This window comes from Loxodonta africana, chromosome 2 (assembly GCF_030014295.1).
Source record: "Loxodonta africana isolate mLoxAfr1 chromosome 2, mLoxAfr1.hap2, whole genome shotgun sequence".
NCBI lineage: Eukaryota > Metazoa > Chordata > Mammalia > Proboscidea > Elephantidae > Loxodonta > Loxodonta africana.
In genome coordinates this window covers 59,493,707-59,508,801 of record NC_087343.1, presented here as the reverse complement: position 1 = coordinate 59,508,801, position 15,095 = coordinate 59,493,707, and the positions used below count along the sequence as shown (strand labels likewise).

At 40.9% G+C, this 15,095-nt stretch overlaps 1 protein-coding gene across 2 annotated transcripts in view; it reads left to right on the top strand.

The window, feature by feature from the left end:
- The window catches only part of IL6ST (interleukin 6 cytokine family signal transducer), a 54,985-nt gene extending 49,079 nt beyond the window's left edge, over positions 1-5,906 (top strand). For both annotated transcript variants that reach the window (XM_003408043.4, XM_064272093.1), the window contains one exon: positions 608-5,906. In XM_003408043.4, coding sequence (XP_003408091.2) covers positions 608-1,348 — 741 coding nt within the window. In that variant the 3' untranslated portion in view covers positions 1,349-5,906. The remainder of the gene's footprint in view (positions 1-607) is intronic.
- The last annotated feature ends 9,189 nt before the right edge of the window (positions 5,907-15,095 follow it).

Here is a 15,095-nt window from a genome sequence, read left to right as displayed (position 1 = left end):
AGTGCTAAAACTACTTTGTGCTAATAAGGAAGCATTTTGGATTGAATTTTAAAACCAAGTTTAATAGTCTACCATTTTAATACCGATATGAAATGATTGCAGGAAACCTACACTAAATTCTTTGAACTTAAAATATATGTTAAAGGAAAAATGATGACAAAATGATCATCGACTTGCATTAACAGATTAAAATGTGTACTTTTATATTGCTACAAAACCCCAGTCATTCAAGTTTGATTTTTTTCTTAATGTATTTTATGTATTTTCTGTCCAGTTAATACTAAACTGTTTAATAATTTTCTGTGTATGAAAACTGTTTTGTAGACATTGGTTTATCAAAATATTATTTGGAAGTTCTGAAGAAATATAGCCTGATTCATACTCGTTAGATTGATTTCACAATGTCTACAGTTTGAGTAGGCGACAGTGATCTAGTGACATAAGTAGGTTATCTCTGTACCATTGAAAGTTACTTAGAAGTTTCAGAGATGCATTAGCTCTGTGGCTTTAACTAATATTTGCCATGTATATATATCTCTGTCAAAAGTATTTCTAAAGTGGCATGAAGATATACTATAGGTAATAATCCATTTTCTCTCTTCCTTAGCACAATTTTAATTCAAAAGATCAAATGTATTCAGATGGCAATTTCACTGATGTAAGTGTTGTGGAAATAGAAGTAAATGACAAAAAGCCTCTTCCAGAAGATCTGAAATCAACGGACCTATTTAAGAAGGAAAAAAGTAGTACTGAAGGACACAGCAGTGGTATTGGAGGGTCTTCGTGCATGTCATCTTCTAGGCCAAGCATTTCTAGCAGTGATGAAAATGAATCTGGACAAAACACTTCTAGCACTGTCCAGTATTCTACTGTGGTACACAGCGGCTACAGACACCAGGTTCCATCGGTTCAAGTCTTCTCAAGATCTGAGTCCACCCAGCCCTTGTTAGATTCAGAGGAGCGGCCGGAAGACCTACAGTTAGTAGATAATGTAGACAGTGGTGACGGCATACTGCCCAGGCAACAGTATTTCAAACAAAACTGCAGTCAACCTGAAACCAGTCAAGATATTTCGCATTTTGAAAGGCCAAAGCATGTTTCATCAGTCAGTGAGGAAGGTTTTGTCAGACTTAAACAGCAGCAGATTTCAGATCATATTTCACAGTCCTATGGATCTGGGCAAATGAAAATGTTTCAAGAAATTTCTACAGCAGATGATTTTGGTCCTGGTACTGAGGGAGAAGTAGAGAGATTTGAAACAGTTGGGATGGAGACTGCGATTGATGAAGGAATGCCTAAAAGTTACTTACCACAGACTGTAAGACAAGGTGGTTACGTGCCTCAATAAAAGACTAGTTCCTGTTCCAACATCAGCAGTAAGACAAGCTAAAAATACTTTATCTGTCATTTCAGATAAAAATAATCTTCACTCACTGAAGATGATCGTTTGCCCTTAAGGACAAAAATACACTGTACTCTCACATGGGCTGTTGCCATTCCAGAATAACTAGGATTACTTTAAGCACTACATAAACTGACTTCATCCTCTGAATAGCTGAATGACTTTGTGCTGTTTCAGGATGTTTGCACTGAAGAAAAACAGAAAGCTTGCCAGGAATTCGTAAAGTAAAACTTCTCATTTTTGTTTTGCTACCTAGAAAACAGAGGCTATTTAAATACTAAGCAGCATAATACTTAATAATCAGAACCATACACATTTTGATAAACATAATCATCAAATAAAATTACTTAGGGAGAGTGAATATAAAAAATTAGAGGAGCAAAGTCTAGAAACCTCTACTTCAGCTGATAACATAATTTAAAAAGAGATCCATATGGTATGAGCCTAGCTTTTGTAGTCTGAGCAAAAAAAAGAAAAAAAAAGGGAATTCTAGAGCTTTAACTTGGCAGATAAAAATATTCTTTTTTTTAATATTACATAGTCACTAGTTTCACTAAACTTTTCCAAAATTGCTGTTGGCCATGTCTTTGATAACCCATTTTCACAAACTCTGCAGAGTGCCCAGGTAGAGCTAGGAATGAATGCCACAAACTATCTTAAACATTTCAAAAATCTTTGCCACTTGTAAAGGCTTAAATTTTAACATACTTCTATACATGTATATATACAAAATTATTGACCCTTCCTCTTAACACTTCAGAGAATTTGGTTGAAAAAGCACTTTATACCATATATCTTCAGCTTAAAATGTGTTTTAATTTAATGTACTTTTTATTTTTAAGTAGGACAAGATTGAAAAATCTCTGGTAGGTGATTGAAGCAAACTAAATTAGAGGCCTTGGGCGCTGCTCACGAAAACAAACAAATGAAACACCGCCCCAGAAATGTAAATATCACGGTTAGCAAATATCCATATTATAGAAGCACTTAATGAAGAGATAATATTTTAATATCTACAGTTTTGAGGTAGAGTGGGACTTAGTTCTATGCTATGATTTAGGAATATTTTAAATCTCTTCCTTCTAATATTGTTTTTCAGGGGAGAAGTGAGCCAGTCCTCCAGAGTTTAGCGCTAAACCCACTTTCGCATTCAGGCCATCCTTTGTCCACCACATTTGACATGGCAGGAGCTAAAGATAGTGGCCATTAACCATCAGTAGTTTAATTCTAGACTACTGCTATCAAATGAGTTTGGAGGAAATAGGTGTTGTTTTTCTATCATATTTAAGCCAGGCAGACTTAAAATATTTTGTAGAGGGTATTGAAGAATAAAAGACTAAGAAAAATTGGTAAGTATTTACTGTTGGAATGTAATTCTGTTTTTTATTCTCACAGTATATTGTTCACAATAGACTTCCTATTTTATCCTTTTTTATTCTTGCATTTATATAATGCTTAACACTTTCAGGAAACCCTGGTGGCATAGTGGCTAAGAGCTGCTACAGCTGCTAACCAAAAGGTTGGCAGTTCGAACCCACCAGGCGTTCTTTGGAAACCGTATGGAACAGTTCTGCTCTGTCCTGTAGGGTTGCTGAGTTGGAATTGACAGCAACAGGTTTTGTTTCTTAACAGTTTCAGAGTTCTTTCACATATACAATCTCCCAAATACCGCAGATGCTTTATTTGAATATATCCCGTTTCTTCCTTTTGTCAAAACCAACATGAGATTGGAAGAGTGACAGAATTAGAAGCAGATGAGGAAAATTAGGCACAGAGAGTCCCAGGAGGGACAGAGACCCAAACTCACACTACAAGGTAATGACATTACCATCATCTAAGGCAGTCATCAAAGGCTGGTCCAGGACAGGACTAGATCGATCTTGCTATATGTCATCAGGAAATTTTAATCTATTACATTTTTTATTCTCCAAAATAAGTAGCCATGTTACTGTCATCATGTTCTTAGTTATAACCTTCCTCATAACAAACAGCAGTATTACGAAGAACATTGTAGTGTGAACATGTACATTTTGGGATGGGGGCAGTTATGTGAACTGGTGATCTAAGAGAATGAAAATGAAGGGTTGTTTAAGAAAGAACATCTTGTAAGCAGATTTGTATGTGGAACCTTATAGAACATGGTGCAGTGAATGATTGCCCCCCAGCCACAAGAGCACTTTAGACCTTTAAGTGGATACACGGTTACTGTGCAGAGTCATTCGTTCAGGAAGTGAATGTATATATTTGAGCACTAATATGTAATACACATCTTTGCCCTATAGAGAAAAGCAATCACGAAACTTGATTTAAATACAGAATTATTTTCCTGGAGCACGTCTTACAATAATCCATGTTTTGATGCATGCAGATTGTATTTTAGGTATGCAGAGGAACAAATCTAGTTTATTTGTATGAAAACTAGTCTACGTAAAAGTTAGTGGATTTATTACTCTTTAAATCTTTACTATCCCCACATTTTATCTTTGTTTGAAGTAAACTAGCATATAAGAAAACAGCCTCTTTCTGGATATGTGGATAAAGCTCATTCACTGCTTGTGCTATCCCTGTCCCCCTGTAGGATTGGGGGAAGATAACCCAGTGGATGTGTCTTCCATGTGTGGCTATTGTAATTTGACAATTAGTTACTGGAATTTTGGTAGGCCAGCCTCATCCCTTAGAAAGACATATGCTGAAAACTCTTGAAAAACTATAAAACTGCAGACTTTATACTCATTCATATCTAAACTTTTAATCTTTTTTCTAACACATAAATCACACCAAATATTTGAGTAGAGGCAGGGGGAAAACAAAATCATTTATAAGCTCTTTGTTCCCATGTATTCTCTACCTAATTGTTTTAAATTTGCCCTTCTTTCTTGATAAGAGGTCTTACCACATGAAGTCTTCCAGCAACTATAGCTTTTCCTGCGAGGTTAAGGATTAGTGACGCTGAAGCATACTTTAAAAACGTTTCTTTATTAAAGCTCAGATTTCAAGTAGAACATCCTAAATCACTTTAGAAATAGAAATCAGGTAAATATAATTTTAAGAGATTTTTTTGACCCATATAGTTAACTAGTTAAAATTATGACATCAATGTAGAATAGAATAATTGTATAGTAGAATTCCCTAAAATCTTCCGTTCACTGGCCTATATTGACTAAGTAAGTCAAGCGGGAGAGCTCTCCCGCCATTCTTTTATATTTCATATCACTCTTGTGTGATTTTGCTCAGCTGGTTCTTAGGAGCAAATTTCTAAACCATGCTTAAACTAAATTGCAATGATAATATATTTTTAATCTAAAAAATGATTACCACTTGAGAAACCTCTGTTTTAGTAAAGGTTTATTTTGTTGGTAAAATGTCAAATTAATAAGCTACATAAAACTTCAAGTGAATTGTTCAGAAATATTTTGGGGTTATCTTTCTGTTGTATGGAGCATTAGATTGTATTGCCCAGGTAAGTTTAAAGTTTTTTGCACTTTTATGTAAGTTAGAGAAATAATGGAGCCATAAAATGGCAAGATATTTAGCCTAAAATTGGGCATTGTCATAGAGTTCAGAGAAGGTATAAACTAGCAAACCTACAGCCAATTTTTTGGACTGGTCCTTTACAGCAGTTCCTTTTCAGTCTTTATAAACACAAAGATGGCCCATGGAAGCCCATAAGGGCTTCCTTGGAAACGGTTTTAATTCTTATTATTCTATTGAGATGTAAGTAAAAAATTGAAAAAAAAAAAAAAATTCCAAAGCCAAATGTAATACCTTTTGGGTTAATCTATTTTTTTTTTTAATCATATGTGCCGTCTGTGTATTAGCATGATGTTCTAGTATACATTGGATCAAAAAAAAAAAAAAAAAGACAGCTCAGCATGAGCTATTGTTATTTTTTCCTAAAATTTTAAGGACTTTTTGAGTCAGTAGTTCCTTCGACTGGCTAATTTATTTCCTAGTTCTTCATTAAAGTTGGTAGATACAGTGAAAATGCATTTGAGGCTGATGGTCATACATGTTCCAGATCTTTTATCCCTTGAACCAAAGTTTGGTCTGAGTGATAACTACCTGTTTCAAATGCTGTTACATGAATATGAAAATGTGATGTGTCAGAAACAAAGTGTTGCTTTAAAGGTGGATATTTGAAAATCCTTTAGTTTTAATGTATATGTATATTGAATAATATTCTCTAAAATAAATGTGAAACTCACTAGGACTGCAATGCAGTGATTAGCGTTAGGTGTGTCTCCTTTTCTACCCTGGCTGTGTCCCCTGTACTGGTAAATGCAGTACTTTCAAGTCCACTTGCTGTTTACCCCACCTAACCTAACTTCCTGTAGAAGGCTTGTCTAGAGTATTATATGTATTTTTACCTTTGCAGTGAATTGCATGTACTAAATGTAACCACAGCTATCATTTTTATGTTGACATAACTCTAAATGTTACCGTAAATATTCTTTCATGTATAAGGTCTGATCCCTTAAATTTAAGAAATAAATTCTTACTCAGATTTTTTGTGTGTGATCCTACCATTTCACTGTCATTACTGTGATGTGAAACCCTGGTGGCATAGTGGTTAAGTGCTACAGTTTCTAACCAAAACAATGGCAGTTCAGATTCACCAGGTGCTCCCTGGAAACTATGGGGCAGTTGTACTCTGTCCTGTAGGGGCTATGAGTTGGAATCAACGGCAGCGGGTTTGGCTTTTTGTTTTTTTAGTCATATAGGGTCACGTTGATATAATGGAATAAGATTCAGAAAAAAAAAAAATTGATACACTATCTTGGCCTTAATAACATATAGCACAGATTCTGAAATGGCCGATTCTTCTGCCAGTTGTCCAGATTTACTAGATGAGTTCTGGAGTCCCAGACATCTTACCTTCTGGATGGATTTTTTTCCTACCAGTTGCCGAGGCAACAAGTTCAGAGGTGCTGCGCCATCTTGTGGCTTGTCTGAGCACAGACTCTGCTGGTGTCTCTCCCTGTCACAGCGAGGCAAGCAGCAGATTGACACACCACATCCCACTTCTGCCTTCTGAGTGTACGGGTAATCGTGTATGAAATTAGCTCTGTCAACAGTTCCATCTGAGGGAAGGAAGAACTGTGCTATTAGGTTGCAAACCTTCACATTGTGATTTTATCTAAAATACGCAATAAGCCAAAAAAAATCCACACACCAGCCAACAAACTTCATCCATCACATATGTAGTAGAAGTTATGGAAATGGTAGTTTGGCCTTGAGCTATGTATATCTTTTGTTGAAAATTTTATACTTGGTTATGGTTCTTTTAGGTTCAGCCTGACTTCTTAAAGCATGGTACTTCTTGTCTTATCCTAATGTGTTTGATGGATTCAGGCCATTCTGCTTCCAAAAAGATTATATAACTCCTGTGCAGCATTCTGTTTCCATAGTCCAGAGTCAGGGGAATAATTTCCTTATTCAAGATTGCTTAACCTTCAGTTTAGGCTCTTTTTAAAGTTACAGAACACATTCCTCCCACACTTTGAAAATACAAATGTAAAATATAGTACTGTATAACACATAAGGAGCACTGGTGGCACAGTGTTTAAGCGTTCGGCTGCTAGCTGAAAGGTTGGTGGTTTGAACCTGCCAGCCATTCTGCAGGAGACAGATGTGGCATTCCGCTGCCTTCAAGATTTACAGCCTTGGAAACCTTATGGGCAGTTCTATCTATTCCGTCCTATAGAGTCGCTATGAGTTGGACTCCATGGCAATGGATTTGGTGTCTTTGGTTTGGTATAACAGATATGTGTGTGCGTGCGCACACACACATGCGATCTTACATGTATTTAAGCCCCATGCTTTGTCTAGTTAGTGGAGAGAACTGGGAAAGTGGGAGAAAGGAGAGCTGAGGTGGACAAAAGAAGAACACCTGGTGGTCATAGCTCCTGTCCCTGCTGCGCTCCCTGAGGTTGGCTCCTGGCCCCTCTTCACAGAAAGGCCGCGTAGTTTCTCAGCAACTTCAACAGTCCTATCTCAATTGAGGAAGAAAATTTCATCCGCCTTTATAGTCAAAGTTCAGCGTGTATTTTTATTTTCTCCCAACTGCTAGAGGTTTTAAACAAATAGGAAGGCACAGGTTAGTTTTAGAAATCTGTGGACGTTCAAAACCTAATTCTTTTGCCTGCAATCCTTATGTCATTTTTACCTACCAGAAATGTATAACTGGAATGCCATTTGTCATTCTGGAACATTTTTTATATTAAGAATTATCTTCCACTTAAATGGCTTTTTAATTATACATTTGTGCATTTGTATGAAATTGGAATCTTTCTGGGATAACATTGGGAGATACGTAGTGGGAATCTTCACGCAAAAATAAAAGTAGAGAAAAAAAGGTGCTGGGTGATCTTTTCAGGACAGAGTAGCTAGAGTAACTAAGCAGGCAGAAATGGTTTATCGCCCAGAGCACTTGTCCAAACAGTGAATAAGACCCACGTGTTGACTAGAAGTCTCACATCTCAGTGATGTTAGAACACTCTTGTTTTACTATCAGGTCCAGGATATCACTAGTAAGTACACATCCGGGTCCCATCCTTCTAGGAAATTGTTTTCCTGGTGGTTTTTTGGCCATAGGCAGAAGAAGCATGTTGACTAGTGATTGCTTTTATTAATAGAAATTTCTGTCCTCTGGAATTGGAATTGGAATCGGAAACCCTGGTGGCGTAGTGGTTAAGTGTTATGGCTGCTAACCAAGAGGTTAGCAGTTCGAATCCACCAGGTGCTCCTTGGAAACTCTATGGGGCAGTTCTACTCTGTCCTATAGGGTCGCTATGAGTCAGAATTGACTGACGGCGGGGTGGGGGGGAACTAGAATTGTAAGGTACCGTGAGGGGGAGCTCATGATTTTAAATGAATGGCTGAAAGAGAATATTTAAATACAAAGGTTCTCAGAGGCTCTGAGATTGTGATAATAGAAAAGATAGTTCTGCACAAGCACTTGTAGAACGAAAAGGCAGCCCCTGCCCTTCGCTATAGATCAAAGTGTGGATTTGCTAATTGTTCACTCCAGACTTACTAACACCAGGGCTACCTGGCCAGCATCAGAGCCTAGGAAAAGATCTGAGAGAGTCCAAGTTCCACGTTTAGAGTTGTGACTAGAAATTGCTACCCAAGGAAAATCAAGGCCAAATTGGGGTGCTCAACAAAAGACAGCGATCCCCAGGCTGCTTATTTTGCCCGTGTGAGGAGCGACTGATTGCCTACATGTCTAAGGCTGGTCCTCATCAAGGTAAATCAGCAGACATTTCTGATCAGCTTCTGGGGCCACCCAGAGCAGGTTGTATAAAGGTGAACAAGTACATACCATTCATGGAGTGTTTATTTTGTGTCATCAAATTTTTGGAAATCTCTCAGATATCAGCACCATTTTACAGATTCCTAGGGCTCAGACTGGTTGAATGACTTGCCCAGAGTCATGTGGTTGATGAAGAGCAGAACTGGATTCTAACCCTAACCCACCTCCAAAGCTCATGATCTTAACCACTATACTGAACTGCTTTTAGCAAAAACCTTGATGATGGGCAGGCCGAGGGCCAGCTTATGGAGGAATGCACTTCTTTTTCCCCAGGCCTTTCTGACTTTCCCTCGTCTCTTCCTCCCACCACCATTGTGAACAGGCCCTCAAAGTGCCCAGTATCCCCACCTCGAGCCTTAAGCCCAGAGCAGTGTTTCTTAATCAGGATCTTTCCTCACACCTTCATCTGAGTTAAGAGCTGGGGCTTGCCCTCCCTTGCTAGCACATCCTTTGCTCTGAAGCCATATAGCAACACCAAGGCCTGTAGGGGAGGTGAATGTGCCCGGTTCCTGAGGATAATGCATTTTAACGTGATTCCTCACAACTAGACCAATAAGCAACATCATGATAAACAGAAAAAATTGAAGTTGTCAAGGATTTCATTTTACTTAGGTCCACAATCAATGCCCATGGGAGCAGCGGTCAAGAAATCCAATGACGTATTACATGATGCAAAAGTCCTCATTAAAGTGTTCAAAAGCAAAGACGTTACTTTGAGGAATAAGTTGCACCTGACCCAAGCCATGGTATTTTCAATTGACTTATATGCATATGAACGCTGGACAATGAATAAGGAAGACCAAAGAAGAATTGATACCTTTGAATCACAGTGTCGGTGAAGAATACTGAATATACCGTGGACTGCCAGAAGAATGAACAAATTTGTCTTGGAAGAAGTACAGCCAGAATACTCCTTGGAAGCAAGAATGGCGAGACTTTGTCTCACATTACTTTGGACATGTCATCAGGAGGGACCAGTGCCTGGAGAAGGACATCATGCCTGGTAAAGAAGAGAGCCAGGGAAAAAGAGGAAGACCCTCAATAAGGTTGATCAACACGTGGCTGCAACAATGGGCTCAAGCATAACAACCATTATGAGGATGGTGCAGGACCGGGCAGTATTTCATTCGGTTGTACATAGGGTGACTATGCGTCAGAACTATCTCCTCGGCACCTAACAACCACCACCACCTACAGTTTCATAATCTTGACCAACGAAAAGATCCTCTAATTGTGGAATCTGGCCCACTGCATCCGGTGGCAAAGGATATGAGGGCAAGAGACCTTTCCTGAGTATGGAACCACACTCTGTTCCAAGTGGTTGTGCCGTAGAATTTCTGGGCACTGCAGCCAAGTGCACAAACTGGACAGTATTTCCACGTGGAGCTGCTTCCATCTGGCCTCCAGCTTCTCCCGATCATCTCCCCGCAAATCCACTAGGGAGCAGCATTGGCAACTGCGAAAAACATGCACAGTCCAGCTGCTTGGACCATTTTCCCCCACATTTGCTTTCCCGACTCCGTGGCCCTTCCCGGCCCTTCTGTGACTCTCTTTTCTGCTGCTCGTAGCCTCCTCCCCAGCTATACAATTTTTATCATTCCTGAAACATACAGTCCTTTGCACATGATTTCCTGTCACCTCCCAGCCTTTGTATGTGATTTCTTATCCTAAAATGTTCTCCAACTCCAATCCCTTGTTTAGCTGGAAAAGAATCAAACAGCTCTTCCTTGGTGGCACCTTGCATGATTCTCTTCCTTCCTCTTCCCCCACCCCACCCCACTCCACCCAGTTTAGGGCGCCCTCCGTCCTGAGGGCGCCCTCTGCAGGCAGGGAACCTGTCTCATTCATCTCTGGGTCCCTGGTACTTAGCAGGTTGTTGTTATTTGCCTTCCAGTCAATTCTGACTCATGGCTGCCTCACGTGTTAGAGTAGAACTGCTCCATAGCATTTTCTTGGCTGTAATTGTAACAGAAGCAGATCACCAGGCCTTTTCTTCCACAGTACTGCTGGGTGGGTTCAAACCACCAACCTTTGGTTTGCAGTCTAGCGCAAACTATTTGCACCACCTAGTGACCTTTCAGCACCTAGCATAGTATTGAGAACATAATAAAACCCAAAAAAACAAACCCATTTCAGTCAAGTTGACACTATAGGACAGAGTAGAACTGCCCCAGAGGGTTTCCAAGGAGTGGCTGGGCTGGTGGATTTGAACTGCCAACCTTTTGGTTAGCAGCCATAGCTCACTATAGCTCTTAACCATTGCACCACCAGGGCTCTGAGAATAGGTGCATGGTAAATCTTGCAAATATGAAATGATGAAGGAATGAGTAGAAAGAACAGGTTTTTAAAGGCTTCTGTTATTATTAAAATGTGTCTTCCCTGCGTTTCACCCAGAATTGCCTAGTGCCCATGGGCAAAGAGTCGCCCTCCTCCCATCTCCAACTTGGAAGCATATGATTTCCATCCCCACCCCACCCCCACCAGGGGCAAAAGCTTTTTAAAGCTAAATATTTACTCAGTGAGTCAAAAAAGCAAAAATTCAGAGAAAATTAGAGCTCACTCAAACCTTGTGAAATAATTCTATCCAATCGAAATCAAATGTGAAGCATTTGGACATGCGGTCTTTCCTTGTCACCAGAAAGGATTCCCTTTTTGAATCATCAGTGGAGTTTCCTGGAGCATATCCCAAGTGCTTCCATCTCGTCGTCTGACACACAGCACAGCTTGGCCATGATGAAGCTGTCCTTCAAAAAGGTATTCCAAGCCACAAGTATCCACTTGTGTAATATTAACATAACTTCCTCCCAACTATCTTATAAATGCATATTTATCATCTCCAAAATGGAACCTCCTACTATTTTGTTTTTTAAAGTGATCTTTAAAAAACTTGTTAACAATGAAATCTAATATATTTAATCGTGAGCTCATACCTCAGGAATAGTTATTAAATTTTGCTCTTTGCCTTTGGCTCCTTTTGTGTTGATTTCTTCTGGAGCTCTCCATACCTCTCCCAAACTAGCCTCAGGGAGGTCATTTTGGAAAAATGGGTCTTTCCCAAGCAGAACTTTTATTTGCAACGTAATTTAGAGAGTCTGTAATATGAGAAACTTTGTAAGGACTTAACCATTAGGGAGTTCCCTCTTTACAGGGGAATGATTTCAGGGGAAAATACTCACTTTGTATCCAGGCAACATCTGTTCATCAGGCATGCATGCGTTCCTAAAAGAGAACTTTCTGTGGTGACAAACATGCACTGGTGAAGAAGAGGGGGACCAGTGTCTGCAAACTGTTTTCAAGCCAATGTTGCTTCACTCCTCTGGGTCAGATTAAACTATAGTTCTTTTCTTCTTGGTGGCAATGAGATTTAATTTCCAGGACTGGCCAAAATAATTGCTTTTGAACTCTCTGAACAACATCCAGATATTATCTGCCCTGCTTTTATTTCACCCTTTGCCAAAGGTGTGATTTCCTCAAGCAACCAAGGCCCCCTTCCCCAAGTTGTCATATCTCCCTTAGTCTCAGCGTGGACAGAGGGATTTATCTGCAATCCACAGATGAGCAACTAGGGAGAGGTAATTGGACACTTTTACAACTCCTGGTGCAGAAAGGGGAACATCCAGGGTGACATCTTGTCATAGATCTCTGACCTCAGTTGGGGCCGTTTCAATAGAGACATCCAATCACAGCCCTTATACTGCATTTGAGGTAACAGAGCAGGTCTCTTCTCCAACTGTTGTTGTTAGGTGCCATCGAGTCCATACCGACTCATAGTGACCCTTTGTACAAAAGAATGAAACACTGCCCAGTCCTGCACCATCCTCACAATCTTTGTTATGCTTGAGCCCATTGTTGCAGCCACTGTGGCAATCCATTTCATTAAGGGTCTTCCTCTTGTTCGCTGACTCTCTACCAAACATGTTGTCCTTCGCCAGGGACTGGTCCCTTCTGATGACATGTCCAAAGTATGTGACACGAAGTCTCACCATCCTTACTTCCAAGGATTATTCTGGCCATAGGAGGCTCTGTCTGGATAAAGAAGTCAGGAAGGTGAAAGAGAGGTTACCCCACTTTTCATGTTGTAGATGAAGTGAGGCTCCAAGGAGAAACGTCCTGACATATTCAGGTTCTGGGTTCCTAGTCCTTGAAACCAGGCCCTACCTTCTCTTTAGGACAACCGGTTTCTGTTCTAGGGAGGCCACTCTGTTACTGCCTGGGGCTCGTGTACTTGAGCGGAGTCAACAGCAGCATGTTGGGCTGTGCCCCGAGACTCATGGGAGTGCTGTGCCTGGGACAGCTGGGTGGGTGGGGCCTACAGCAAGTTAGGTTTCCAGGAGTATGACTAGACTGAGACCCAACAAGTGTCTCTCCAGACTTCCACTAATGAGAAAGGGCTGAGAAATGCCTCATTTCCTCTTTTAAGAGAATTGTAGACAATTCATTTCCACTTTCCCAATATCTGCCTCCACCTTTATTGCAGCATCAACTGCCTAACCTCCCCAGAATACTGCCCTGGGACTGCTGGCCTGGACGGATGCCTCCTGGTTTACCACCAGTATCAGGGAAAATGGCACTCAGCACAGGGGGTAGAAAAATGTGGCACTCTTGCCCCAGACACTCCGCAGGTTCTCAGTAACAGGTTCATACCCCTCTCATGTTCAACTCTCCTCAGTTACACAGATAGACCCACACAGAAACAAACAAGTAATATAATGCAAGGTTACCCATCAGAAGGAGCATGGACTTTGGAGGCAAACTTGGTACAACTTCTCTAATTCTCAGTTACCAAATCTGCAATAATAACAACAGCGAAAGCTATTATTCATTGGGCACCTACTATTGCCAAGCACTGTGTTAAGTACAGTGCAATCATTACATCATTTCATCTTCCCTTAATCTTATGCAGTAATCCTACTATTTCCCCCAGTGTACAGATAAGGGAACTGAGGCTTAGAGAGGTGGAAAAACTCATGCAAGACCATAGATAACTAGATAGCAAAGCCGGGGTTCACAATTAGACTTCACTCCAGTGCTCCTGCTCCAAATCACTATGCTTTACCTTAAAAGTGGGGGACCACCTCTTACACCACCATGCATCTCTCAGTTTGTTGCACTATGATGGTTTGCATGTCACTAGGATGCTGGAAGCTATGCCACCCGTATTTCAAATACTTCCAGGGTCACCCATGGTGGACAGGTTTTAGCAGAGCTTCCATACTAAGACTGATAAGGAAGAAAGGTCTGGTGATCAGCCAATGAAAACTCTATGGCTTATAATAGAACACTGTCCTATCAATATAGTGCCGGAAGATGAGCCCCTAGGTTGAAAGACATTCAAAATACACAGTGGATGCAACAATGGGCTTAAGCATACTAACAATCACGAAGATAGTGCGGGTCTGGGCAATGTTCCGTCCCATTTACATGAGTCAAAGCCAACTTGACAGCAATTGACAACAGCCCTTAAGGACTGGCCAGGTGAGTATTAAATGAAATAATCTTTGAAAAAAACACATAGAACAGTGCATGTTAAACAAATACATGTTCGGTACCTATCTGCTAAATCTGGCACTCCTACCAGGTTGCATCCTCAGCTCCTCCAGTTTCCATGTTCTCATGCTTCCTGCTGTCTGCACCTGCGTCCCCTCTTAGGTGGCTTACCTTCAACCTGCTGGAGCCCCTTGGCCTCCAAAAACCAAAAACCAAACCCACTGCCTTTGAATCAATTCCAACTAATAGCAACCCTATAGGACAGAATAGAACTACACTATAGGGGTTCTGAGGCTGTAATCTTTATGGAAGCTGACCACCACATCTTTCTCTGGAGGAACGGCTGGAGGGTTTGAAACACCAACCTTTCTCTTAGCAGCCTAGCACTTAACCACTGCACCACCAGGGCTCCTTGGCAACAATAAGATGATACTTTGATCTCTGGGCTTGGTTTCTGTCTCTAGCTCCCACTTGGTTCTGGTCTCAGATGAGGCTGGTCCATGGGCCAGGAATACTGAGAAATAGACCAACACGGGCATCTCTCAAGAAGGTTAACACAGGAGAACGAGGCTTTGATTGGGGCCTGGAAAAGGTGCTTCTGGCCTCAGACTGAGCAGAGTCCCAGTGAGCAGAGTCTGACCTCCACAGGTGGCTCAGGTGTGAGCCCCACCAGCCCAGGGACACAGGATTCAGAAGCACCAACCACAGTTTCAGTTCAGGAATCTGGGGGGGGGCGGTGATCTGCAGCCAACACTAATGGATGAGTGTGGGGCCAACAGTCCCCAGAAGGCAGCGTCATAGCCTCAAGCAGTTCCCCAGCAAGGGGTGGCAGCAGCAGCTACTGTAGCCCAAGACGGAAAATTTCAGCTCAGAGGGAAGTAAAAAGCTGTA